This window comes from Hyperoodon ampullatus, assembly GCF_949752795.1.
Source record: "Hyperoodon ampullatus genome assembly, chromosome: 14".
NCBI lineage: Eukaryota > Metazoa > Chordata > Mammalia > Artiodactyla > Ziphiidae > Hyperoodon > Hyperoodon ampullatus.
Window position 1 is genome coordinate 87094612 of NC_136927.1, and position 27534 is coordinate 87122145.

The 27534-nt window shown below is 57.3% G+C and overlaps 1 protein-coding gene across 1 annotated transcript; it reads left to right on the forward strand.

Annotated features, from left to right (window-relative positions):
- On the forward strand, positions 1 to 27534 carry SS18L1 (SS18L1 subunit of BAF chromatin remodeling complex; the record flags this gene model as incomplete). The annotated part of the gene is made up of 11 exons (XM_079720197.1): positions 1 to 69; positions 12871 to 12947; positions 13494 to 13578; positions 14163 to 14307; positions 14813 to 15010; positions 15773 to 15934; positions 16106 to 16210; positions 17065 to 17157; positions 23499 to 23618; positions 25594 to 25721; positions 27508 to 27534. 11 exons carry the CDS (start codon positions 1 to 3, stop codon positions 27532 to 27534), a joined length of 1209 nt encoding a protein of 402 aa, XP_079576323.1.

The following is a 27534-nucleotide window of genomic DNA, read 5'->3' on the forward strand; positions in this document are numbered from 1 at the left end:
ATGTCGGTGGCCTTCGCGTCCGCCCGGCCGAGAGGCAAAGGGGAGGTCACGCAGCAAACCATCCAGAAGGTGGGATGGGGGCCGCGGGCCGGGGCTGCGGGGCCGCGGGGTGCGGGTGGGTGCCGGTGGGTGCCGGGCCGGGTCGAGGGCAGGCGGCGGGCGCGGGGCTCGAACAAAGCCGGGGCGCAGCCGACCGCCGCGACCCCGCCGTGGCCCGGCGCGCGCTTCGCGGCCGGTGTGCGCCAGCCTGGGCGGGGGCGTGGGGCGGCCCTCGGGGTGGTGTCGGCGGAGCCAAGCCGTGAACGACCCCGGGCCGCGCCGGGCACAGTGGGGACCCGCCGCTTTCGGGACCAGGGTCTGCGGGCAGGGGCGCAAGGCGGCGGGACCGGGTGCCCGCGGGATGGTGTCCGCTGGCTGCTCGGCGCGCTAAGGGGACCCGGCTGGCTGGCGAAAGCCGTGGCTCTGCGAGGTGGGCGTCCCCGGTCCCTGCGCGCAGCTTGACTGGTGGAGGCGCCACGGGGCGCATGGGGAGACGGGGACCCGGCCACGCCCGCCGCCTTAGGTGTTGGCAGTCCGAGGCACAAAGGGGCGCATCCAGAGTGTGGGACGACGTTCCAGCAGACACGCAGCCCTTTAAGGAGCGCGCGACACCTCGGGGCTGACCTGCTGGCCAAGCTTCGCCGCCCTTATTCGCGTGTCAAATTGTTTTTCAGCATGACACCTGGCCAGCCTTCTCACCTAACAGAAACTTTACAGATTCGCTTTACAGCCTTGCCCGCGTTCTGTAAGTTTGGCCTCGTGGTTTTCTAGAGATAACCTTCTCCTGGGTTTGGGGGCACCTTTAGCAAAGTCTTAAGTTTTGAAATTGAGATTTAAATTTTCCTACTGTTTGTGTTTAAAAGATAAGCTCAGAAGAAAGGGGGTGTTAGTCGTTCCCGTTTGAATTTTCTCAGTGTCTTTGGTAGCTACGTTGTTTTCTTTTCTAATCTGGGGTCCTTGGCAGTATCCCTTGGTTTCCACGAGCCTCCTTTTTCCCCAAGGGACTCACCTTGATGGTCATAGCCCTTCTTCCTTGATGACGTGACAGGACCTGGGGGACTTGTTCTCAGCCTCTTGGCTATTTTGAGACTACTTTTGCTGTGACTGGTTTTGACAAATGAGAAGCCCCAGTAAACGCTAAATAGGAAAGAAATGACTTGAGGAGCAAGAGAAATACAGGTTTAAAAGTGGGGTGTTTTTATTTGTTTAGTCAACACTTATGGGGTGCTTACTGTATACCAGGCCTTATTCTGAGGGCTTTGCAGGTCTTAGTTCATTTACTTGCTTGTGGTGGTTATCGTCATGCGCATTTTATCAATCAGGGGACAGGTATAGGGAGGCTGAGTGCCCACTGCCAAGTGGTGGAGCAGGAGTCAAACCCAGACAGCGGCTCTAGGGTCTCTGAGGGTCTCTGCCCCGACAGTGACTTCCGTGTGGGACAATGGGCTGGGCGGAGTCAAGCATTGTGGCTCAGATGCACACGCTGGCAGCCCAAGGGCCTCTGAGGACCCTGGTTTTTGGAGTTTAAGTGTGATGAGTGTAGTCACTGTTCCTGAAGGTGCCTTGGCGTCAACATTCATCCAGTTATTTGCACTTTGCTCTTTGCACCCAGCCCCTATTAAAGCTCCCCGAAGTCTCCAGGCAAAAGTGTGTGTTGGAGCACTGCTTCCAAACCTCAGATCAGAAAGACTGCATCCCGGGGCAGAAAATCTGCCTGCTGACCTTTGGAGATGGGTCTTCACCTTAGGCTGTCACCTGATTTGACCTGATAGGGCTCGCAGTCTGTGTACTCACCTTGGTGTTTTGTCCGTAAATATACAGACCCGGGGCTCTTTTAGTGGTGTCCTGAGAGGGCATGAGAGGTCCGTGTTCTACACTCTGTGTCCACAGCACGTGCTCATGCTCAGAGCATGGAGAAAAGCCAGGGGTTCCTTGGAAGCACGCAAGGTAGTAAGAGAGCAAGAAGTATACTCATGTCCTTAGAGTATGTTTGGATAGGAGCCTGCCCGGCAAACTCCTACTCAGCCTTCAAGGCCCCACTGAAATGTCCCCTCCTCATGCCCCCTTGGCAGTCATGTGGTGAGTACAGCACTTTGACACATCACTTGGGCTCCCAGGTTTTCCTGTCGCTGACCTGTTCTTGTTGTGTCCCCAGGTTGGCCCAGTGTCCGGCATAGTCAGTGTCTGGTACATGCTGGAGCATCTGTGACACTGGTTCCATTAGTGCAAGTGTTTGGGATAGGCAGTTGTATTCGCTTCCTGTGGCTGCCGTAACAGATGACCACAAACGGGGTAGTTTAAAACAGCAGAAATTAATTTTCTTACAGTTCCAGGGGCCAGAAGTCCGAAGTCATGGTGTTGGCAGGGTTGGTTCCTTTCTGGGGTTCCGAGGGAGGATCTGTTCCAGGCTTTCCTCTGAGCTTCTGGGGTTTGCTGGCCGCCCTTGGAGCTCCTCGTCTCGCAGATGCGTCCCCCCCACCTCTGCCTCCATCTTCGTGTGGCCCCTCTTCCTGTGTGTGTCTCTGTGTCCAATTTCCCTTTTCTCATAAGGACACCAGTCACAAGATTTAGGGCCCACCCGAATCCGTGTGACCTCAAATGTAAGTTGATTACATTTGCAAAGACCCTATTTCCAAATAAGGCCCTGATCACAGACACTGGGAGTTAGGACTTGAACGTATCATTTTGAGAGACACAGTTCACTCGTAAAAGAGGATGCGTGGGGGAGGGGTGTACCAGACAAGGAGAACCAAGGAGCAGCGGTAGGAAGGGTCTCAAAGATTGAGGAAGTCTTGGGTGGTCCTGCCTTTGGTCTGCAGGGAGCAGGTACAGGCGCCAAAACTGGGGGGAGTGGGAGAGCCAGCCTGATCTGGGGCGCCTGGGCTGCGTGCTCAGGTGGTTTTGCTTGTGGTGACCAAGCATAGCATTAGTGCAGGTGCGACGCAGGTGAGAACCACAGGGGATGTGACTTTGCCAGAGGTCCTGAGGTGGAGGTGAGCCGTGTCTCAGCAAACTCCAGTGGCCCTGTAGCTGGCCAGCTGGCCTGCAGGCCGGAACCTGCCCTGCGCTGCTCGCCCTGGTTTGGGACCAGAGGCCGTGCTCCAGACGCCACCGGTGGGGGTGGGGCTGCCGCCGTCTCCGCGGGCCGCACAGCTGGGCTGGGGCACGTTGGAGGGGCCCCCGGGAGCGGGCCTCGGCTGCCGTGGGGGGGCCTTGTTGCCGCGTAGCACATAGTACTTGCTTAATAAATGTAAGTTTTGTCATTACTGTTTGTATTGGTTTCCTTAATTTGTTTCCTTGGCCGGAGAGCGGGAATGGTGGCTTGTCCCTCTGTACCCACAGCACCTCGTGCAGGGGGAGACAGGCTCCACGGGAACTGCAGGACAGGTGGGCAGCTGGTATGGGTCTGGCACGGGAGAGTGAGACCAACAGGGCGGCGGCCTGGCCCCCGCGTCCTCTGTGCCCAGGGGCAGGGGTGGGCGCACAGGGGTAAGGGATGGCCATCTGGGTTGCAGGGGGATGCCCTGTGCTCTCTCAGACCTGAAACTTCTCTTAGAGAATGTGGGACAGGGGCTTCCCTGGCGGCGCAGTGGTTAAGATTCCTCGCTCCCGGTGCAGGGGGCCCGGCTTCGAGCCCTGGTCAGGGAACTAGACCCCGCATGCATGCTGCAACTAAGGAGCCCACGTGCTGAGACTGAGGAGCCTGCCTGCCGCAGCTAAGACCCGGAGCGATCAAATAAATATTAAAAGAATGTGTAGGCTAATTCGTAAGGGAGGTAAATTGACCATTTAAAATATTCGAGTTGGGCTTCCCTGGTGGTGCAGTGGTTGAGAGTCTGCCTGCCGATGCAGGGGACGTGGGTTCGTGCCCCGGTCCGGGAAGATCCCACATGCCGTGGAGCAGCTGGGCCCATGAGCCATGGCCGCTGAGCCTGCGCGTCCGGAGCCTGTGCTCCGCAACGGGAGAGGCCACAACAGTGAGAGGCCTGCGTACTGAAAATAAATAAATAAATAAATAAATAAATAAATAAATAAAATATTCGAGCTGCTTTCACGGTTGAGGATGGCCTGGGGACTCTGAGAGTCCCACGAACTTGGCTAATTAATCATTTCTGAAAGCGCTTTCTCCCCAGTGAGCAGAACCTGGGAAGGGTCTCCAGGGATGGCAGTGATGGTGTCCCTTCACTCTGGTCCTTGGGCCCAGCCCTGGGGAGGGGCGGGGATGGGACCCGGGCCAGGGCGCTGCCCCTGAGCACACTTGAACCTGCCCCGAGGGCTCTGAGTGCAGCCCCTGCAGGTGGGGAAGTGTATCCTCCGGGAGGGAACAGCCACCGCCAGGCCTCTGTCCCCTCTGCCCAGTGAAACCTGGCACAGAGCCCTCCTGCAGGTGCTGCTCCAACGCAGGTGTTGCCCTGGGTGCCCTCTGGTGGACGATGCAAGCACCTGGGTAAAGTCCACCCATCCCTTCCTAAAGCAGTCGCCTGCCTCTTCCAGGGCTGTGTCTGTCTTCCAGAGTCTGGAGGCGGAGGGAGGGGCCGCAGTCAGGGGCCCTGTGACACTCACTCGAGGTGTCCCCACTGCCCGGCCCTGTGCCCCTAGCCTGTTCCCTGGGCCAGTGGTCAGGGCCTGGGCACCGGCCTCTGTGCTGGGAGTCACCTGCGATCCCCGGGCTGCAAGTAGGAGCTGCCGTCCCACCCCCGGAGCGAAGGGGCCCTGGTGCTGATGTCCCCAAGTTGCAGGACCTGGGCAGAGTCGGGCCAGCCTGGACCTCCTGATCTGTGGCGGGCACCACGACTGCACACCCTGCCGCGTGAACATGACAGGAGTCAAAAGGCTCCAGGGAGAAGGTGCTAGATGTGATGTTTGTGCAGCAAAGGCTCCTGAAACGTGGTCCCGGTCCTGAGCAGATGGGCGATTGCACCGGGGCTGCTCAGGGTTCTTTTTGTTGCAGGGGTGGAGGATGGGCAGTGGGCCGTGGGCCCTTGGGATGGGGTGAGGGTGGAGTCCCGTGGAGCTGGGGGGCGTGGTTTCCTGGGTTCAGACTCTCATTCAGCTGTAACAGTGCACAGCCCAGCCCCTTCTGGGCCTCAGGTTCCTTGTTTTAAGGAGGATGATGTCGTCGTCGTCATCATCATCATCGTCGTCGCGCTTGTGGTTAGAGGTGATCACTTGGCACAGGATGGCACGTGACCTTGCAAGTGACGGTCTCAGCCTTTTGATTGGACCCTTGACTGGAAGTGATGAGTGGATTCTGAAGGGGAGGAGATTCCAAACCACAGGAAACCACCTGGAGTCCAGGGTCGTGTGAGGAGGCGGAGGAGCCGCGCTCTCGGGGGCGGAGCGGCGGTGACCGAGACAGGAGGTGGCCCCGAGTCGCTTGAGGAAGGTGGACATGTGTTTGCAGTTGTGTCCACGTTAACGTGTCTTAGAGTCTTTGGAAGTTGAACACGTGTGTCAGACACAGGTAGGACCACGAGGCGGGGGCCAGCCCCTCCCAGGGACACCACGGGAGTAACGTTTGGGGTTTTTTGAAACCCACACACCTGCTTCACGGATTCTCCAATCAGGTAAATGTTCGAAGGGGTCCTGTCAGCGTCCATCAGCAGAGTCTGCGGCGCAGCTCGTGCGTCCCCTGCGGTGGTGGCTTCCCGTGTGCTGGGGAGAAGCAGCCCTGATCGATTAGCAACGTCGGCCCTGAGAGCTGCGGTGGGAAGAAGGGTTGAGCCACCTGGTGACGCTCACCCAGCTCTCCAGCTGGCCCCGGGCTTGTCCCTCTCATGCCTCGGGTGGTTCCCAGGAATGATCTCACGTGGAGTCCACCCCGTGTGTGGGGGGCATGCACTGTGGCCTTGTTTGTAGCTACAGAAGCCGGAGACCGACTGAGTACCACGTGTTTGTCTGTTCCGTGGAATTCTCTGGAGCCTCGGAAACAACGAGGGGGGCATCTTTGTGGCTGAAACGGGACAGTCTCCAAGATATCAGGGAGGATGGGAGACCAGCGGGACGGGAATGTTCCCTGTGTGCACACAGCGGGGGCGGGGGGCAGGGGATGCTTCCAGAACTATCCGAGGTTGGCTGGAATGGCAGCCGAGGGTGGGAGGTGCAAGGCCCACCCTTCCCTTGGGGCTGCCTGGACTGCGGCCAGTCCTGAACCTCTTCCCGCTTAAAGGGCAGCAACCTTTGTTAATTACAAAAACAGCCACAGGGAGGTTGTCAAGGGTCTTTCTGCCCACTGTGGGGTGACCTGAGCCCCCCTCAGCAGCAAGCCTCAGGGCTTCCAGGCCCCTCTGTGGCCCCTATTCCAGGGTTGTCATGAGGGGCCACTCCCCCTTCAGAGATCGTCACCCAGGTTCCCCCGGTGGCCCCAGCCCAGCTCTTTGTGGTCTCTGGGACCCCCAGTCCCTCGCCCTCCCAGTTCCCTGTCATCCTCACTCCCTCACCCACCCAGTCTGGACCCCACGTGTGGCGCCCGCAGCCCCAGACATGTCCCCTGAGCCGGACCCTGTGTCCTCGCCTGCGTGTCCTCACGGCCCGGCAGGCCCACGGGCAGCGGAGCTCTCACGTTGGTCATCAGTTCCCTCACAGCCGAGTCCAGTCCCTTGTAAAGCCTGTGGTCAATTGTCACAGAAACAGCAGCCAAGGAAGGACACCCCCTGGGTCTGCACCCGTGTTCCCGCCCCCATGGGGACACTGGGCTTGGCTTTGTGATGCTCTGACCACTGAGACGTCCGCCAGCACGACGGAGGCTTGGTGTGAGGCCTGTGCTTTCGGGTGCCCTCTCGGAGTCCTGAGACCACCAGGATGGCCGCGTGCAGAAGGAGCCCCGAACTGACCCCAGTGCTGAGCCCGTGTGAGACCCGCAGCAGACCCACCCTGACAGCCCAGAATCACGAGAACTAAGGAACTGTTGCTTTCACCACAGCACATGGGGATGTTTGTGATGCAGTAGCGGGTAACGGATGCGCCCATGTGTGTTGTGACCTTGGTCCTATCAGCCTCTGCAGTCAGCCCAGGCTGAGGTTCAGAAAGTCACCCTCTTTGCTGGGCACAGGACTCCCTGTCCCCCACCTTGGTCCTATCAGCCTCTGCAGTCAGCCCAGGCTGAGGTTCAGAAAGTCACCCTCTTTGCTGGGCACAGGACTCCCTGTCCCCCAGCTGCCCCACCGTTCCCCGTCTCCGACGTGCCACGCCCTCTTCCCCAGGTTCCTGGAACTTTGTCTCCGTTTCTGGACGCACCCTGCTCCACCAGGCCTCTTACCTGTGCTGTCGCCTCCACCTGGGCTGCGCTTCCTCTCACCTCCACCGGCGCAGTCCCGGTCAGCTTTCCAGCCACGGCCCAGATGCCGTCCCTGGGTGCCCACCGGGGTGTCCGCTGCTAAAATCATGATCGACACGCTGCCGCCTGTGGCACCAAGCAGACGTGTGCCCACGGCCATCTCTCCCCAGCTCCGGCCGCCTGCCACCTGCTCCGCTGTGAGCGTGAACGGGGTCGGGCCGCCTCTCTGCCATGCTTGCCTGGGCCTAGGACGGGCCTTCAGAGATGGGGATCTCACCACCACTCGGCGGCTGTGGCCCTCGATGCTGAGCTCCAGTTCTTCCAGATGGTGTGGCCACCGTCTCTACTCTCTGCCCCCAGCATCCTCGCCTCCGGAGGCCCTGGGCCACGCCTGGCACTTGGGTTTCAGCCCTCAGGCTTCAGAGCCTTTCTCTGCGACATCACCTGCCCCGTCACCCCTGAATCTATAGAAAATCAGGCTTCCCAAGAGGGCAGAGAGTGAGGGATGTGCCTTCTGGTGCAGGAATACACAGAATCACCTGTGAGAAAGCTCAGGAGACAGCAACAAGTACATGAAGAAGTAGATTGTTAATCTTCCCGTCAGTGTAAGTGGTGTCTTTATTTTTCAGCTATGTGCTAGGGATACACATTTTTAGACACACACCAGGTAGAGAGAAGAGTAGGTAAGCCCCTGGACCCACCCAGCCCCGGCAATCCCAGACACTTTGAAATCACCTTTTACACAATATTGTAAATCAGCTATACTCCAATATTAAAGAAATAGAAAAAAGGAAAAAATTAAGTAAAAAAATTTTAAAGATCAAAAAAAGAAACTTTAAAAAAAAATAATAAAATCACCTTTTAAATGATAACAGTAACAAATGCCTCTCTTAGAAATTTCAGTGAACACAAATGCATATAAGAAGTAAAATCTGTATTTGTAATCTCCAATCTGGAGAGAGCCAGGGTTTCCCTCCTGTCACGTATTTCTTGTTTTTAGGTTAGATGAGGTTACTCATCAAAACCCTGCCTGCACATACAGAATCAAATAGTGCTGTGGAGCTTGTATTACAAATTAGGGTCATTCTTCCACCCCTGTGCTGTTCCCCACCTCCCAGCAGCACCCTCTGGCTCTCATCATTACTAAACCAAGTGGCTACTTCTTGAATGCTTTTAGCTTTAAGCATTGTCTGTTGACTTAATCCACTCAGGCTATGATAACAGAATACCATGGACATTCATTAGTCACAGCCAGGCGGCTGGAAGTCCGAGACCAAGCTGGTGGCAGAGTTGATTCCCAGCGAGGACCTGCTCCCTGGCTTGCAGACCGTCATCTTCTCGCTGTCTTCACACAGCAGACGGAGGAGGCTCTGGTGTTGTCTCCTTCTCACAAGGGCAGTGACCTCCTGATGGGGGCTCCACCCCCGTGACCTCATCTGAACCTAATGACCTCCCAAAGTCCATAACATTTGTTGGCCTCACATGATGATGTTGGAAAAGGGGGCCTTGGCTCATTTGCATGCCCCTCCCCCACCACACACCTGTGCTCCCGTTGCCCCAGTATGACTTCCTGGTGGTTGGGATTAGATTCACCTCTGGCTCTGATGATAAAACTGTTGTTCCAGGGCTTCCCTGGTGGCGCAGTGGTTGAGAGTCCACCTGCCGATTCAGGGGACACGGGTTCATGCCCTGGTCCGGGAAGATCCCATATGCCGCGGAGCGGCTGGGCCCGTGAGCCATGGCTGCTGAGCCTGCGCGTCCGGAGCCTGTGCTCCGCAACGGGAGAGGCCACAACAGTGAGAGGCCTGCGTACCGCAAAAAAACCCCAAAAAACTGTTGTTCCATGCAGGATCACATGATCATTTTTCCTGCCCAGTCTTTTCTTTTCCCTGCAGTTGGCAATCTCACTTTTTAAAAAAAATAAATTTATTTATTTTTATTTATTTATCTTTGGCTGCTTTGTTTCTTCATTGCTGCGCACGGGCTTTCTCTAGTTGCAGTGAGCGGGGGCTACTCTTCATTGTGGTGCACAGGCTTCTCATTGCAGTGGCTTCTCGTTGCGGAGCAGGGTCTCTAGGCGCGCGGGCTCAGTAGTTGTGGCACGCGGGCTCAGTAGTTGTGGTGCACGGGCTTAGTTGCCCTGCGGCATGTGGGATCTTCCTGGACCAGGGCTCGAACCCATGTCTCCTGCACTGGCAGGCGGATTCTTAACCCCTGCGCCACCAGGGAAGCCCCCTCACTTTCTTTCGAATCACTTCTCGCTAGTTTATCCCAGACTTTCTTCCAGCCATGGAAGCCTCCTCAGCTCAGGTAGTCTGTCAGTCTTTCTCCTCTGAAAGACACCTTTAGTCAGGTTATCCTTTTCAGAAAGTCCCCGTCAGAATTGGCTAATCCTTCCTCAGGAAAGCTCTCTCAGGATGGGGTCATCCCTCCTCAGAACCTCCCCCACAGGATCGGGTCATGACTTTTCCGAAAGTCTCCCTCAGTGTCAGGTCATTGTCTTCAGGAAGTCTCCCTGGGGATTGGGTCATCCCTCTCAGAAAGTCTCTCCAAGGATAGGGGTGTCCCTCCTTAGGAAGCCTCTGACTGATTCGGGCCATCCGTCTTCAGGAAGTCTCCCTCAGGATCGGTTCATCCCTCCTCAGCTTTGCACCATCCCTCCTCCGGGGTCTCTCTCGGGATCAGGTCACCCCTCCTCCGAAAGTCTCCTTCAGGACCGGGCATCTCCCCCGTGAGGTCTCTCTCAAGTCCTGTCATCCCTCCTCTGGAAGTCTCTCAAGGGTTTGGTCATCACTCAGGGGTTCCTGCTTTTGATCCTGCTGTCACTCCTGTAGAGTCTCCCTTGCAGTTGGGTCACTGCTCCTTGGCTGCCCGAAGCTTCTGTCCTGTGTGGAGGCGCTCAGTACTGTGCTTTTCACTCCACTCATTTTTAGGACCTTTCTGTGACCCAGTGTGTCTGTCAGGCTGGGCCCTTTGAGAACCTTTCCATCTGGACGCTCACATCCTTCAAGTTCTGAGGAAAAGTCGTGAACAATTATTTTTGTTTTTTATACATTTTATTTATTTATTTTATTTTTTTGGCTGCATCGGGTCTTAGTTGCGGCATGCGGGACCTTTCATTGTGGCGCGGATTCTTCGTTGTGGCGCACGGGCTGCTCTCTAGTTGTGGTGTGCAGATTTTTTCTCTCTCTAGTTGTAGCATGCCGATTTTCTCTTCTCTGGTTATGGTGCACGGGCTCCAGAGGGCATGGACTCTGTAGTTTGCGGCCTGCAGGCTCTCTAGTTGAGGCGTGCGGGCTTAGTTGCCCCATGGCATGTGGGATCTTAGTTCCCAGACCAGGGGTCGAACCCGTGTCCCCTGCATTGGAAGGCGGATTCTTTACCACTGGACCACCAGGGAAGTCCCTTGAACAATTATTTTGGGATGACTTTCTTCCTTCCTGTCTTTCTGAAAGTCCTAGAAGAATTGTTTTTGGCCATTTGGATTGTTCTTCAATTTCATTACCCTTTCTGTTTTCTACATCAGTCTTTTGCTCCGCTGTCTAGGAGTTTTCTACTACTTCATGTTCCAACTCTTCTGTCGATTTTTTTGCTGTGGTCGATTTATTTTAAATACCCCAGAGCTCTTTTTGTTCTCTGTTCTGTTTAATAGCATGTTTTTTTTTTTAAAAAATAGATCCAATAACTTCTTTTATCTTTGAGGACATTAATAGTAGTTGGGTTTTCTTTCTTTTTGTACTTTAAGTTTCCTTCTTGCATAATCTTCGTCTCCCCCAGCTTTTGGCCTCTGTCGCTGGTTTTGTTGGATCTAATTTACAGGCTTCCGGGAAACGCTGGTGCGGGTCATCCATCTGAGGTCTTGGCTAGAGGTGTCCCCCTGCTCTCGATGTCTGGCACTTTCCTCCCGGGCTGGTCATTTTCCCTGAATCCCCCCTTGGGGACTCCTGCCAAGTAGCTGTGGGGAAGGTCCCAGAGTCTCAACCCTCCCAAGCCTGGTGGGTCCCCAGTGTGGGTCTGTGTCACATCTGGCACCCTGGGTTCTGCTAATTCAGTTCTTGCTCTTCCAGTTGCTTCCGCTTCTAGAATCCTGCTGCCTGCGCTGCTGTCTCAGCTGTGTTCACTTTGTCCTGGTGAAGGGTTACTGTCTTCATCCCTTTCCCACCAGCCAGGTCTGGGAGGGTTTGGACCTCAGCGCACACCCAGCCCGCCATCCTCCCCGCAGCGTGTCCTGGTCTTTTTTCCATAACTTCACTGAGGTGAAGTTATGGAAAACTTCATCTCAGTGAAGTTAGTACCTTGCTTAAAAAAAAAAAATCCTAACAGCGTAACATTTTCTCCTGCTTGTAAAAACTACAAAGACTTTCGTAATGTCTGGTTAACAACTCATCCTGTGGTTTCCTGTCATTGCTTAAGTCATCCCGTCATTGAGCATTTGGCGTCCCCCCTTTTTCGAGCTGACACGAATGACGCTGAAATGGACATCCGTGCGTGCGGAGTGTGTGGCCTTGGGAGAGGATTCCTGCCAGGCATCGTGAGGCCAGGAGGTAGAGCCCGTGGAGCCTTTTAAGGGTGGCTCTGAGAGGGAGAGGACATGGCCTTTGGTGGTGGTTTTCCTTTCTTAATTCATCTGGAGAAGTCTTCCTGGACAAACGGCCGGGATGCCCAGTCCCCCTGGGTTTGATCGCCTGCCTATGGGTGGGCTCCACCGGCAGCCCCAGCCCAGAGCGCCCTCTGGTGGTTCCGTCTTGGGCCGGCTCCTTGGCCAGGGTGGGGAATGGCTGAATTTGGGCATCCATCTCCACAGTGGGGAGAAAACACTCAAGCATAGAGGAGGAGGTTATAACTAAAAAAACCCGAACAAGGGAAATCAACCCTGAAGGCTCAGGGGCTGAGCGGGGAGGGAGAGGCGAGCGGGGCCGTGACAGGGCAGGCCCTTGGCGCTTGGGTCCCCCCACCCCCTCCCGCGTCCAGGTGGGGAGTGTCCACGCCAGGCCTCCTGGCCGGCCATGTGCGGCCCCTCCCATGCTCCCACGCGACCTTCCTCCCTCTTCTGCAGCCTCTGTCCCCTCCTGGTCTCCGTGGGCCACCCAGGTGCTGTCGCCAAGTGGCCGTCCTGGAGCAGCAGCTTTGTGGGTCTAGGAGATGCTCGCAGGGGTGCAGGCTTCCCCCCGCCACCGGAGTCCCCACCGTGTGGCCGTGATTTGTGGGCCTCACACTCCAGACTCCGGGTCCACCCTTGCTGGACAGAAGCACCGGGGCCAAGGGCCCTAGAAAACGGGTCCTGCAGGCTGTGGGTTTCCTGTGCGGAGTGAGAACCTGGACTGGGGGCGCAGGGCGGGGGTGGGGGGGAGGGATGGGCCCTGGCGCCTGCAGGGCTGCGTGCTTGGCACAGGGATGTGGAAAGTGCTCGGCCCTGCTGGCTGGGGCCGTGAGGGGGCAGTTCTGCTGACGGGCACCGCTGGGCCTCGTGAGCCGTGAGCCGGGGCTCACGAGCCCCGCAACGGGCCGCCCGCGGACGCACCGTGTTCCCCCGCTCACGTCTGCTTCTCCTTCAGATGCTGGATGAGAACCACCACCTGATCCAGTGTATCCTGGACTATCAGAGCAAGGGCAAGACGGCTGAGTGCACCCAGTGAGTGGCCGTGGCTGCCCGTGCCCCTCCCGGCTGCCTCTGGGGCTTGGTGGCCTGAGCGAGTGGGGCCTCGGGGTCAGCTAAGCTGCTGGGTCAGCTCCCCTGGGTGGCTCCTCAGGGAGAGCTGGGCAGGTTTGGAGGGAAGTGGGAGTGTGGGGGAGAGGGGACCACTGGGGGGGCCCAGGCCAGCCGCACCAGGGGACAGCAAGCTCCTCCAGGTGGGACCTCGTGTGATCCCAGGGCCGGGCACTGAGTGCCTCTGCAGGGGCTGGGGTATCCAGTTAGCTCAGTGCCGGGTCCGCCCGAGGAGGCTCGTGCCCTGGCAGCCCCTCCTGTGTCCCCCGGGCCCGCCCCCCCGGCCCGCCCCCCCCATTCTCTGAACAGACCCGGTAGCCGCTCCCCCTTGGCCACCAGGTTGGGGGTCTCCCCCCACCATCCTGGACCGCAGAGCACTGTGCCGCCTGCCCACGCACCCCCCTCCCCGGGGAGGGGCTTGGCTGCAGGGCAGGGCAGCCTCCTCCCCCTCAACTGCGCCTTCGCCTGCAGGTACCAGCAGATCCTGCACCGGAACCTGGTCTACCTGGCCACGATTGCGGATTCTAACCAGAACATGCAGTCCCTGCTGCCCGCCGTGAGTGCCTGCCACGGGGTGGGGGGCCCAGGTGTAGACAGTATTGTCCAAACCTTCGGGGCTGCTCTTTGGTCCAGATCTGGGAGATGAGGTTGCCAGGGGTCACTGGTAAGCTCCATCTCCTGTCTGCCTCCTGTGATCAGAGGTGGGCTTGGGGGTGGGGGGGTAGCACCCTGGGAACCTGGTGCTGAGGCACAGGACAGGCTGTGCAAGTGCCCTGGGGCACAGCGGGTGTGAGGGCCAGAGACGGCTGGCCAGCTGAGACCAAGAGGGGTGGGGACGGGTGTGGGTAAGGTGAGGTGGACGCAGCTCCCTGAGTCCCAGGAAAGGGGGGCCCGGCTTTGAACCTCCAAGTGTGTGTTGATAGCCCGGGGAACGCTTGGCATAGCATTTCCGTCTTGGCCTGAGGTGTCCGGGCCGGCCGTCGGCGGCGTCCAGCTGCGTGAGGGCGGCGTCCCACCCTGGAGGTGCTGGCCGGCGGCCATGGAGTACGGCTGTGGGTCTCAGGGTGGCTGAGCCCCCGGAGCGGCTCCTGGTGGCCACTCTCCACGCTAACCCTCTCGGTGCCCTTCCCGCTGCCACAGCCGCCAACCCAGAGCCTGGCGCTGGGCCCCGGAGGGCTGTCCCAGAGCGGCTCGGGCCAGGGCCTGCACTCCCAGGGCAGCCTCAGCGACGCCATCGGCGCGGGCCTGCCACCATCCTCCCTCATGCAGGCCCAGATCGGCAACGGTGAGCGGCCCTGGGCGCGCTGGGCTCTGGGTTGGTTCCGGGGAACAACGGGGTCACCGACTGGGCTCCCGGGTGGCCGGCCGCCGCGGTGGGGACCCTCTCCTCCCGGAGGCCCTGCTGCAGGCGCACGTGCTCGGGGTGACACGCGGAGGGATAAGGCCCCTATTCCAGGTCCCCTGCGAACTGGGGCTGCGTCACCTCAGAGCGCGGGCTTCCGTGTGGGGCTCCTGTCCTTGGGTGGAGAACCGCCACTAGCCGTCGGGAACCACTGATAAGGTAACGGGGAGGAGGCAGCCCCTCTGCGCGCTCAGCACGTGTGTGCGTTTCCTGGTCACGTGCCCGTGTCCCTCGCCCGTTGCGCCCTTGACTGTGGTCAGCCTCCCTCCCCACAGCCGCGTGAAGGAAGCTGGCCCGGGGGGGCGGGGGGGCGCCCTCGCGCGAGGCCAGGGCTGCCGTCAGAGGTGGTCTTTGGTGGGTTTCAGCACCGCCCCCCCCGCCCTGGCAGGTCCGAACCACGTGACCCTGCAGCAGACGGCGCAGAGCACGCTGCCCACCACCTCCATGAGCATGTCCGGCAGCGGCCACGGCTCGGGGCCCGGCTACAGCCACTCGGGACCGGCCTCGCAGACCATCCCCCTGCAGGGCCAGGGCGCCATCAGCAGCTACGTGTCCCGGGCCAGCATCAACATGCAGTCCAACCCAGGTACTGCCCCCAGAGGCCCCGCCCCCTCCAGCGCAGGCCAGTGTGGTCCCCAGGGCCACCCTCCTCCGGCAGCTCCCGAGCGAGGGGCGGGGCGGGGGCGGGGCGGGGGCTGGGCGGCTTCAGGGGAGGCTCTGAGGAGGGCCGGCAGCCGCCCCGCTGGGAGGACTGGGTGGCGGCCAGCGCACAGGAGTGGGAGGCTGAGGGGCAGGTGGGGCTGCGGGGCCTTGAGCACTTGGGAAGCGTCAGGTCCCAACCGGGGTGTCCCACGAGAGTCAGGCGCACCGGGGTTCAAAGGCTTAGAACAGAAAAAGAGAATGTGAAGTGTCTCCTTAGCTCTCGCTACGTTAATTACATATTGAAAACAATCTAGTTTGGATATATTGAGTCAAATAAAACGTCACTGAAATAGATTTTCCCCTGTTTCTTCCCATTCTCCGACGTGGCTCACGTCCCCCTGTGCTGGACGGTGCTGCCCTGGAGGGTCCCGAGCAGGGGTGGCAGGAAAGGACAGGCAGGCGGGGCCCCCACCGGAGCCGGAGCCTTCGACACCCAGGCTCGGGGGAGGGCGAGGCGATAGGCTCCTCTGGTACTAGCCTTGGGGAGTTAGGGGCGTGGGGGCCGGCCTTTCACATTTTATGAGTCGCCCGCGTGGCCTCGCGGGGCGGAGCTGCACAGGCCCAGCCCGGGAGGAGGGCTCAGGCGGGTCTGCGGGGTGCCGCCCGGGAGCTTCTTGGGTTACGCGGGGTCTGTCGTGTCCCCCAGTGTCCATGATGCACCAGCAGGCAGCCTCGTCCCACTACAGCGCGGCACAGGGCGGGAGCCAGCACTACCAGGGCCAGTCCATGGCCATGATGGGCCAGAGCGGGCAGGCGGGCAGCATGATGGGGCAGCGGCCCATGGCGCCCTACCGGCCCTCCCAGCAAGGTGAGGCCCCGCCCCCGGTGCAGGGAACCGGTGGGGGAGGGGCAGTGTGCGCAGTACGTGGGGCAGGCCTCCCTGTGTCCCCTGGCGGGCCTGGTGGAGTGTCCTCTGATCGGGGGGCCTGTTGGGGAGGTTCTGGGGCTCGGGGAGGTGACGTCCGGTGCTGTCCCCTAGGCTCGTCCCAGCAGTACCTGGGCCAGGAGGAGTACTACGGCGGCGAGCAATATGGCCACGGCCAGGCCGCCTCGGAGCCCATGAGCCAGCAGTACTACCCTGACGGTGAGGCTGCAGTGGCTTCCATCCGCTGCTCGCTGGTCGTTCCCAATTCAGACCCCAGAGCCCCCGACATCTGCCAGCAAAGCACCCAGAGTCCCCTTTGGGGGTGGGTGGCTGGTCTCTGCTGAGAGAAGCTTCTGGCACCGGCCCCCCTGGGGCTGGGTGCGCAGTCCTCTGGATGGACATAAACGTCCTGAGGATGGACACGAGCTCATTGTGAGATGCTTTCAGGAAGGTGACAAACATGAGCTGACTGTCTCGTAACACTCTCCTCCTGGCTGCTTAGTTACAACTCCTGCAGCTTATTTTCCTTTTCCGTGTCACCTTTCAGGCATCTCTAAATGGCCCCAGGGTTTGTGGAGGGGGCATTTAACATGGCCACAGAGGACGGGTGGGATTTGGGGAGGACCCCCCAGGCAGGGGTGAGTGAGCAGGTCTGGCGCTGGGGAGGTGGCCAAGACCAGGGCAGGGCAAGCCGTGACCCCTCTGTGGAATGGTGGCCGGGCCTCACGAGGTGTCACGCACTCCGAAGGGAGCCGGCGCGGGGATGGTGACCATGTAGCGACATTAAGAGCTGACATCCACGTGCGTGTCACGCGTTGGGCACCGAGTACACTCTGTAAACCGTGGCTTGTTGATCCTCACACCGCCCCGAGGAGCAGGCAGCCGTCTGCACTTTAAAGTAAGGGAACCGCGGCTGCCAGACGGTAGGAAGTGCCCCCATGGGTTCCGTCTAGGGAAACCGGACCGTGCCCAGCGCCGGGGTCTCCTGACCCGACGGCTGAGTTCACGCGGTCTCTCCTGGGTCTGGACAGCCAGGGCCTCCGCTGACTGCAGGGCACCCTGTTTGCTTGCAGGACATGGCGATTATGCCTACCAGCCAGCGTCCTACACAGAGCAGAGTTACGACCGGTCGTTTGAGGAGTCCACGCAGCACTACTACGAGGGCGGTAAGGCGACCGGGCCTCTGGTTCCGGGTCCGACGGGCGTGGGGCGTATGGAGATGGGGGCCGGGCGCCGATAAAGCCACCGAGGTGACGTCACCAAACATGGATTTGGGAAGAAACAGGCATAGTCGTTTCTCACACGGTTCTCGGGTGCGGGGACTTCCCACCGCCCCAGGGGCCCCGAGAGGATAGGAGCCATTAAGCTCACAGGGTGGCGTGGTCCTGGGCCTTGGTCTGGACGTCAGGATTGGGGACAATGGCAAGGCTGCCAGGGGCCCGGAGAGGAAAAGACAGATGATACGTACAGAACAGGTGACTCGAAAATGTGACTTTTGGGGTGACTTTTTAAGTTGTAAAAAACGTAAAATTTACCATTTTAACCATTTTTAAGTGCACAGTTCAGCGGCACTAAGCACATTCACACTCTTGTGCGACCACCATCATCACCGCGTCATCTCAGAGCCTTCTCGCCTTCCCAAAGGGACACCCTGTCCCCAGTAAACACCAACTCCCCACTTCCCCTCCCCCTCCAGGAGAGCGGGGCTCAGCCTCCTCCACGGGAGGGGCCCCCGCCTGCCTCGCGTGCTGCTCCCTGGGACAAGCTTGTTGAAGTCTGAAGTGCAGAGTTCTGTACCCTCGCTTTGGGTTACGTACGCTTGTCTTTCATAATTGATGAGGAGTTTGCTAAAACATTCAGTGACTTCTTTTAAGGCGAGTGTGGCACATGACACAGTTTCCTCCTGGACCTGGAAGCATTGTGTTCCACCTTGTTAATGACCCCTGCATGTGTTAACACGGTACCGGCCATACCGCAGCCGGTGGCCTGCCGGGTCTTGTTTAGGGTGAGAGGTGCGGGGGGCAGTTTGCTCTGAGAGGACTGGGCGCTAAGTGGCCTGTGGCCCTGAGAGGGGCAGGGTGTTGGGTGGGAGCAATAAGAGGGTCGCCTGAAGCCAACAGAAAGAACTTTCTAGTCATTAGACTTGTCCCCCAGCGGGATGGGGAACCTCGAGGGGCACGGGCGGCTGGTCCTGGGGTTGTGCACAGGAGGTGGTATCTGGCAGGAGCCCTGTGGGGTCCCCGGAATGAGAGGACCAGTGTCAGGAAGGGGCCAGGGCATGGCCGACCCAGCCGAGCGGGACACTTGCTGTCGGGGCCACTACAGAGGAAACCTGGAAGTCCCCATGGCATTTCCTGTCCGTGAGGTTTGCAGGAGCAAAGGCTGGATGGAGCCAGTGTCCGCTGTGACATGTCCAGGGCGCTTCTGTGGCATGCTCCCCCGGGTCATGCCAGGTGTACAGGACCAGGGTGTCTGGGTGTCACCTGCTGCATAAAATAAAGGGCGCTAAGAGCACACACACCACAAACAGCCTCTGGAGAAATACCTGGGACAGCGATGGAGATGATGAGGCCGGGCGGGGGTGGGGGCCTTCCTCTCCAGACCTGTTGAAGACGGACTTGGTTTGTTTTTTTATTTCTGAATCGCCCACTTAGAAGTCAAACTTACTGAAAATCAAAACACTAACCCTGTGGCCCCCCAGACCCGCCCATACCCCCCAGTCCTGGGGCTGCAGCACCGCTGTTTGGGGCGTTTCTCCCCATGGCGACGGTGACTGTGATCGGGCGTTGGGGATGGTGGGGACGGCTCCGCCCCAAACAGCTGCCACGCGGGTCCCTGAGGCTCATCTTTGCTTGGCGACGAGGTTGTGTAGACGGGTCGGTCACCCTTGTGCATTAGCGCCTCTGGCTGTTCTACGGCCACGGTCCTGCCGTGTTTAATGACAACACCAGCCTCTTCTTTCACAAGTAAGTGGTTCCTTTTTTCACGGCCACGTCACAGAATGTTGCAAGATTCTTAAAGACAGAAACAAATGAAAAGGAAACGAAAAACAAGAGAAGTCGTTGTACCTGCCGGTGGTGGAGGGAAGGCCCTGGAGCTGCCGTCACTGTCCCAGGCTGTTCTAGGAAGAGCAGTCTGGGCTCCCCCGCTCTGCTGCTCCCACGAAACCCTCCTGAGAATCGCTGAGGCTTGTTCAAAGGAGTGCTGCCTCTCTCCTTTCAGAGTTGTCCATACAGGTCCGTCTTCTACTGGGATTTGGCCCCGGGTCAGAAGGTTTTCCTGGGTGCGTGAGAGTTGCGTCGGCTTCTCACCCCCTGCACACCTGCTGTGTCTAGGCCATGGCGGCTGCTGCTGTGAATTAGCTCCTTTACCCGTTATCCTAGAAAGAGGAAAGGGGCTGTAAGACATGAGACTATGCAGACCGACCCCAAAACTCTGAAACCCTGGAGAAAACCTGCCAAGTCTCTGATGAATTTCTCCGATGCGTTTCTCACAAAGACAGTGAACCTGGGTCTCCACTGGTCACTGACGCCTCCTTGGCCATCGGCCGTCCCATCGGCCATTGTTGCTGGGACCGGTCATGGTTGTGAGGAGGGAAAAGCTGTCAAGGTGTTTCCTTAGATGGTGACCAATCAGAAAACCCAGCAGATTCCTCAGAGCCCACCTTGGAGAAGAGCTCCTGTGCTGTAGAGCGTGTGTTCCTTCATTGTTCTGCGCAGCTGGAAATTGAACTTCCTTATGGGGTTTTAAGCCTTTCTACATGAATTCGCCCTCAATAAAGCTGTTATTTTAAAATGTACGTTATCAGGACCCCAGTTTTCAAATACTTACATTTTACTGGACTTCCCTGGTTGGTGCAGTGGTTAAGAATCCGTCTGCCAGTGCAGGGGACACGGGTTCGAGCCCTGGTCTGGGAAGATCCCACATGCTGTAGAGCAACTAAGCCTGTGCGCCACAACTGTTAAGCCTGCGATCTAGAGCCCATGTGCCGCAACTATTGAGCTCACGTGCCACAACTACTGAGTCTGCGTGCCACAACTACTGAGCCTGCACGCCGCAACTACTGAGCCCACGTGCCACAACTACTGAGCCTGCACTCTAGAGCCCGTGAGCCACAACTACTGAAGCCCATGTGCCTAGAGCCCGTGCTTCGCAACAAGAGAAGCCACCGCAGTGAGAAGCCCGCGCACTGCAAAGAAGAGCAGCCTCTGCTCGCCGCCACTAGAGAGAGCCCGCACCCAGCAATGAGGACCCAATGCAGCCAAAAATAAATAAATAAACAATAAAATAAAAATTTTTTAAATGAAAAAAAATCTATAAAAAACTTAATTAGGGGCTTCCCTGGTGGCGCAGTGGTTGAGAGTCCGCCTGCCGATGCAGGGGACACGGGTTCGTGCCCCAGTCCGGGAAGATCCCACATGCCGCGGAGCGGCTAGGCCCATGAGCCATGGCCGCTGAGCCTGCACGTCTGGAGCCTGTGCTCCGCAACGGGAGAGGCCACAACAGTGAGAGGCCCGCGTACCGCAAAAAAAATAAATAAATAAAAATAAAAAAATTCAATTAAAAAAAAAAAACTTAATTAACTAAAAACAAAGACAAGAACAAGAAAACCCCGAGCAGCCCTGCTTTCCAGGCTGTCTGGCGCCACAGGGGGTAAACACCCCGGGTCCCCTCGCCCCGCCTGCTCCTGCTAGAGGGTGGGGTCTCGTGCAGAGGAAGACCCACACTCTGCGGTTAAAGGCCAGACACTGTGGTTTTGAAGAAAACGATGAAACTAAACTTAAATTGGTCTTCTTATAAAGGTGTTTTGAAAACGGAATGGAATTTAGTCTCTACACCAATCTAAAACTCTTAAGACCTGCATTATGAAGACTTCGTAGCAAGATTTTTATTTATTTATTTTTAAAGTTTTATTTAAATATAGTCGATTTACAATGTTGTGTTTCAGCTGTACAGCAAAGTGATTCAGTTATACACACACACACACACAGAGACACACGTATATATATATTCTTTTTTTAGGTTCTTTTCCATTACACGTGTAGAAAGATTTTTAAATGGTTGTTAATACTCCCTCTTTTTTAAAAAATTTATTTATTTTATTTATTTATTTTTGGCTGCATTGGGTCTTCTTTGCTGTGCACGGGCTTTCTCTAGTTGCGGCGAGTGGGGGCTACTCTTCGTTGCAGTGTGCGGGCTTCTCACTGCAGTGGCCTCTCCTGTTGCGGAGCACGGGCTCTAGGCACGCGGGCTTCAGTAGTTGTGGCACGTGGGCTCAGCAGCTGTGGCTCGCGGGCTCTAGAGCGCAGGCTCAGTAGTTGTGGCGCATGGGCTTAGTTGCTCCGCGGCATGTGGGATCTTCCCGGACCAAGGCTCGAACCCGTGTCCCCTGCATTGGCAGGCGGATTCTTAACCCCTGCACCACCAGGGAAGTCCCCAATACTCCCTCTGAACTGTTGGTAATTATTTGGTAATACGTTTACTGCTCTCCCAAATTGTTTTCTTACCATGAGCTTTCTTCCAAAATGAGGCTTTTAGCACGGGTGCTGGGTTAGAGTTTTGAAAATGAGAATTAAGCCATTTTCTCTGGGAAAAGAAAAAGTAAGTGAACCTAAAACATCTCTGGGACTGTACCCACATATAGATGCAGAACACAGGGGCAAACGTCTGCCTCTTTTCATTCATAAAGTCACAGGAAAACACATTATAGGTCTGAGCTGGAACCCTGGCTTGCACGTTTGTCAATAAAACGAGGGTGTCCCAAAACTTCTGGGGTCCCTTTGAACTGTGGGGATCATACGGCCTTTTCCTGTGTCTGTGTCCAGATCTCCTTCTTCTTACAAGGACATCAGTCACTGGATTAGGGCCCACCCTAACCTTGTATGACCTCCCTTTAACTAATTACATCTGCAAAGACCCTGTTTACAAATAAGGCCACAGGTTCCTGGGGTCAGGACCTCAACAGCTCTTTTGGGGGACACAGTTTACCCACAACACTGGTGTTGGTCTTTGTCTTAATTGCATTAACCTCTTCACTTTGGCGATATATTTGTATTTCTATTAAGATAGTAAGAGAAAGTATTGTATTGGCCAAAAAGTTCATTCGGTTTCCCTGTAAGATGGCTCTAGTAGCACTTAGCTGTCTTTAACTTCATTTGAAACAATTTTGTTAGATTGTATGTGACAGCTGTCGTATCTGTGCATTAAAAAAAAAAAAAAAACTGGTGTATTTTTGTGTAGCCATTTTAATATTGAAGATGGAAGAAAAAAAAGCAACATTTTTGGCCTATTATGCTTTATTATTTCAAGAAAGGTAAAAACGCAACCAGAATGCAAAAAAAGATTTGTGCATTTTATGGAGAAGGTGCTGTGACTGATCCAGCGTGTCAAAAGTGCTTTGTGAAGTTTCATGTGGAGATTTCTCGCTGGATGATGCCCCATGGTCGGGTAGACCAGTTGAAGTTGATAGCGATCAAATCAAGACATTAATTGAGAGCAATCAACATTGTACCACGTGGGAGATAGCCGACATACTCAAAATATCCAAATCAATCTCTGAAAATCATTTGCACCAGCTCGGTTATGTTAATCGCTTTGATGTTTGTGTTCCACATGAGTTAAGCGAAAAAAACCTTCTTGACTGTATTTCCTCTTGTGAGTCTCTACTTAAACGTAACCAAAACGTTCCGTTTTTAAAACTAATTGTGACAGGCGATGAAAAGTGGATACCGTACAGTAACGTGGAACGGAAGAAGATAAGGGGGCAAGCGAAATAAACCACCAACAACCACACCAAAGGCCGGTCTTCATCCAAAGAAGGTGAAGTTGTGTATATGGTGGGACTGGAAGGGAGTCCTCTATTCTGAGCTCCTTCCAGAAAACCAAACGATTAATTCCAACAAGTACTGCTCCCAATTAGACCAACTGGAAGTGGCACTCGACGAAAAGCGCCCAGCATTAGTCAACAGAAAATGCATAATCTTCCATCAGGATAATGCAAGACCCCATGTTTCTTTGATGACCAGGCAAAAACTGTTACAGCTCGGCTGGGAAGTTCTGATTCATCTGCCATATCCACCAGACATTGCACCTTTGGATTTCCATTTTTTTCAGTTTTTACAGAATTCCCTTAATGGAAAAAATTTCAATTCCCTGGAAGACTGTAAAAGGCACCTGGAACAGTTCTTTGCTCAAAAGGATAAAAAGTTTTGGGAAGATGGAATTATGAAGTTACCTGGAAAATGGCAGAAGGTAGTGGAACAAAACGGTGAATACATTGTTCTATGAAGTTCTTGGTGAAAATGAAAACTGTGTTTTAGTTTTACTTAAAAACTGAAGGAGCTTTTTGGCCAACCCAATAAAACAAAATAATTTGAATTGTTGTGGAAAAGAAGAGGTACTGGAGCAGTGGACTCGGTCTAGGGAACCCAAAGCTGCCCATGCCTCGAGGGACAGCAGAGCTGCCATTGCTCTCTGGAAATGAGCTCATGTCTCCTTCCCTCTGCAGGAAACTCACAGTACAGCCAGCAGCAGGCGGGGTACCAGCAGGGCACAGCCCAGCAGCAGACATACTCCCAGCAGCAGTACCCCAACCAGCAGAGCTACCCCGGGCAGCAGCAAGGCTACGGTAAGCAGTGGGGGGGTCCATCACAGGAACGCGGTCATTCGGTGGGCGCCCAGCAGGCTTCTTACTTTGGAACAGTTGTAGATTTCTGGAAAAGCTGTTAGGAAAGCTGAGAGTCCCCCCATGGTTAACCTCATCCATTACTGGGGCCCTGTGGTCACAGCTAAGAAACCAAGGTTGGTGCGTGGCCGTGGACTGAACCAGTTTCTTCGGATCTCACTGGCTCTCCCGCATGTCCTTCTCTGTCCGGGACCAGTCCAGGATCCCACATGACATCAGCCCCACAGCTCCTTGGGCTGCGAACGTTCCTCAGACTTTCCTCGTCCCTCTTGACCTTGGCACTTTTGAGGAGGGCTGGCTGGGCACTTCCTAGACGCCCCCCCTCAGGTTGGGTTTGTCTGGCCTGGGTTCTGAGTTTTGGAAAGAAGACCACGGCCAAGTGCCTTTGCGTCCCCTCCTGTGGGCATGACTTGCCTCCGTTGAGTCTGGCCTTGGTCACATGGTCAAGGGCGTCTGCTAGGCCTCCCCAGTGTTGGGCTTCCTTCCCTCTCCTCCTCCAGACTCTGGCGTCACTGGGTCCAGCCCCACTCAAGGGGGCACTGTGTACATCACGGGTCCCCAACTCCCGGGCCTCGGACCAGTACCGGTCCGCGCCGGTTAGGAACCAGGCCGCACAGCAGGAGGTGAGCCGTGGGCGAGTGAGCCAAGCTTCATGTGCCGCTCCTCATCGCTCCCCACCGCTCCCCACCGCTCCCCATCGCTCCCCACCGCTCCGCGTCGCTCCGCGTCGCTCCCCGTCGCCCCCCGTCGCCCCGCGTCGCCCCCCGTCGCCCCCCCGTCGCCCCGCGTCGCCCCCCGTCGCCCCCCGTCGCCCCGCGTCGCCCCCCGTCGCCCCGCGTCGCCCCCCGTCGCCCCCCGTCGCCCCCCGTCGCCCCCCGTCGCCCCGCGTCGCCCCGCGTCGCCCCCCGTCGCCCCCCGTCGCCCCCCGTCGCCCCCCCGTCGCCCCGCGTCGCCCCCCGTCGCCCCCCGTCGCTCCCCGTCGCCCCCCGTCGCCCCCCGTCGCTCCCCGTCGCCCCCCGTCGCCCCGCGTCGCCCCCCGTCGCCCCCCGCCGCCCCCCACCGCTCCTCGTCGCCCCCCGTCGCTCCCCGTCGCCCCGCGTCGCCCCGCGTCGCTCCCCGTCGCTCCCCGTCGCTCCGCGTCGCTCCCCACCGCTCCTCACCGCTCCTCATCGCTCCGCGTGGCTTGCATTATGGCCTGAGCCGTCCCCTCCTCCCCCGTCCGTGGAAAAATTGTCCCTGGTGCCAAAAAGGTTGGGGACCGCTGGTCTACATAGATTGTGTGGAATTCTTCTGTAGGGAAGATGGGTCTCTTCTCCGCCATTCTCTTAGTTATTGATCGTTTATTTATATTGGTAGGTGCTCACGGGTATTGATTTTACACATTGAGTTACAATCCAAACTTCTTTATTTTATTGTTCAAACCATCTCAGCCCTGCCTCTTGGGAGCTCAGGTTGGGCCTGCGGCCCTTGGACGTGCCCCGTCTTTTTGGTTTAGAGCACTTTCTTCTTTCTGGGACCACAGTGTTTCCCCTGCCCCAGCCCTAGAAACAACCAGTTTTGGAAAAAACACTCGGCCTTTGTCAGTTTCTCCTAAACCATCTACTTAGGCTCTGGAGGCACGATTACCATCTCGCGCGTGTTTTCACCATTTGCTGTGTGTTTGACTCTCGTGTTTACAGTGACCACCGTGACTGGTGTAAGCTGGTCCCAGGAAGCAGGCCCGGGGTGCTGAGAGTGGCCCAGGCTCCATCCGGGTGGGGGTGGGAGCACAGCTGCGAACCACGCGGGACTCCGTGCAGCCACCAGCTGTGGCGCTTTCACTGCACGGGCTTAATGTGGAGGGAGAACGGGTGCCAGCGTCAGGGGCTCGAGCGGACGGGGGCATGGGGTGGTCTCACGGCTCCCGCATGTGTTCTAGGGCCTGCCCAGGGCGCCCCCTCGCAGTACTCCAGCTACCAGCAGGGACAAGGCCAGCAGTACGGAAGCTACCGAGCGTCTCAGACGGGCCCGTCCGCCCAGCAGCAGCGGCCTTACGGCTACGAGCAGGCAAGCCTTCTGCCCGTTTCCAGACTTGCAGCCCCCGCGTGCGTCAGACGTGACGAAGGTTTCCCCTGTGGTCAAGAGAAACAATAACACAGGGTGAACTGGCACCCAGGGTCCCTCCAGAACGTTAATTCTCTGAGCCTGTAAGGTTTTTAAAAATTACCTCTTCGGTCAGACACAGCTGGCTCTGTGTCCTTGTCCTTTCACACCTCGGGTGTTTCCTGCGTGCCTAGCAGCGTCGGGTGTCTGGTGCGCGCTTGGGGGCCACGGCGACTAGGCAGATTCTAGAGCTTGCATCTCGCCTGATACAGCCGGGCGCTGTTGGCACCGGGATGGAGCAGCGGCAGGTAGTTCTGGGAAGAGGACCCAGAGGGCAAAGGGACGGAACGACGGGTGGCAGGGCTGGCACAGACCAGGTCGGGGAGGCCCTCTCGGGCGACAGCGAGGCCGTCAGACCTGAGCAGAGCCGTTCAGGCTCCCAGGACGGCAGGGAGGCCTCGCCCACCTGACGAGGATCTGCTCTGCGTGGGGTGGGGCCCTGGAGGCTGTCAGGGCCTTCGGTGACAGCACAGTGGCTGCTGGAGAGAGGTGAGAGTCTCCGGGACTCTAGGTGCTCTCAGAGGTGGTGCCAGCGGGATTTGCTGGTGGACTGGACTTGGGGCGTGCGGGAGAGGCGGGTCGGGGTGGCCCCAGGGATTTCGGCCTGGGCTGCTTGAGGTAGTTGCCATTTCTCGGGGTGCAGAGGGCTGTGGAGAGAAAATCAAGCTTAACTTCAGATGCCTCTGACTTCCACCTGGAGGCGTGGAGGAGAAGGGCGGTAAATGACGGATGTCGGCCCCTCCTGGTGGGAGAGAAACCCATGAGGGGTGAATGTAAGTGTCTGGGGCCTCTCAGCGGAGGTGCCGTGGGGCCAGGACGTGAGGATGAGAGTGAGCCAGCCACGGGACGCAGCCGTGCAGAGGTTCTGAGGTGGCCAGGTGTGTCTCAGGTGAGTCGGTCAGGAGGAGCCTTGGCGTCTGCAGCTCAGGCCAGGAGCAGGGCAGTGGGGAGGGAGGAGACTTATCCCGGGCATATTCGGAACCTCCTTTGAAGAGAGCCCCTTGCAGGGGGTGATTGTCCATCAGTGGCCTTTTGTGCTGGGTCATAGGCACTAATGGCCGTTTACACGGCTAATGAAATCTCAAGGCACCACATGGAAGACGGATGTTTTTCTCAGGTACCTGAATAGGTAAGGTCTGTATTTTGTTTTTTTAAATGCTTCTCACCCTGCTCCCTGAAGAGAGAGAATGAACCAGTCATACTTAGACGATGAGTTTTCAACACGAGTAAACAAGCCCAGGGCAGGGCAATTAAGGAGAAAACCTTTCTGACCTTGAAGAGAGCAGTTTGGAATGTTCCCCTGAGTGTGCCGGAAGTGGTGCCAGTGTCGTCTGTGGCTGGGGGAGCCCGTTACAGACCTGTTCACGGCAGGCTCAGGGTGGGGCCATGACTTGAGGCACCTGGACCAGGCCCAGCACAGTGAGCTGCTGTGTGACTGGGTGAACCAGCCTCTTCCGCCCTCTGACCTAAATCAGTAGCTGCAGCCTGGAGAGTGGCTTCTGGAAGGCCGCTTATCTGCCTGCCTCGTGGAAACAGGCAGAGGCTGTTTGGTCGCTTGCCTTTTATTTTCCCTCCACCTCTCATCCTGGGTGTTGGCGGGTGTGTGTGTGGGGGAGTCTGTCTTACCCTTGGGTGTGGACCCTCTTACGCAGGACTGTTGGGGTGTAATCTGTGTCTTGGTCTCTTGCAGGGCCAGTACGGAAATTACCAGCAGTAA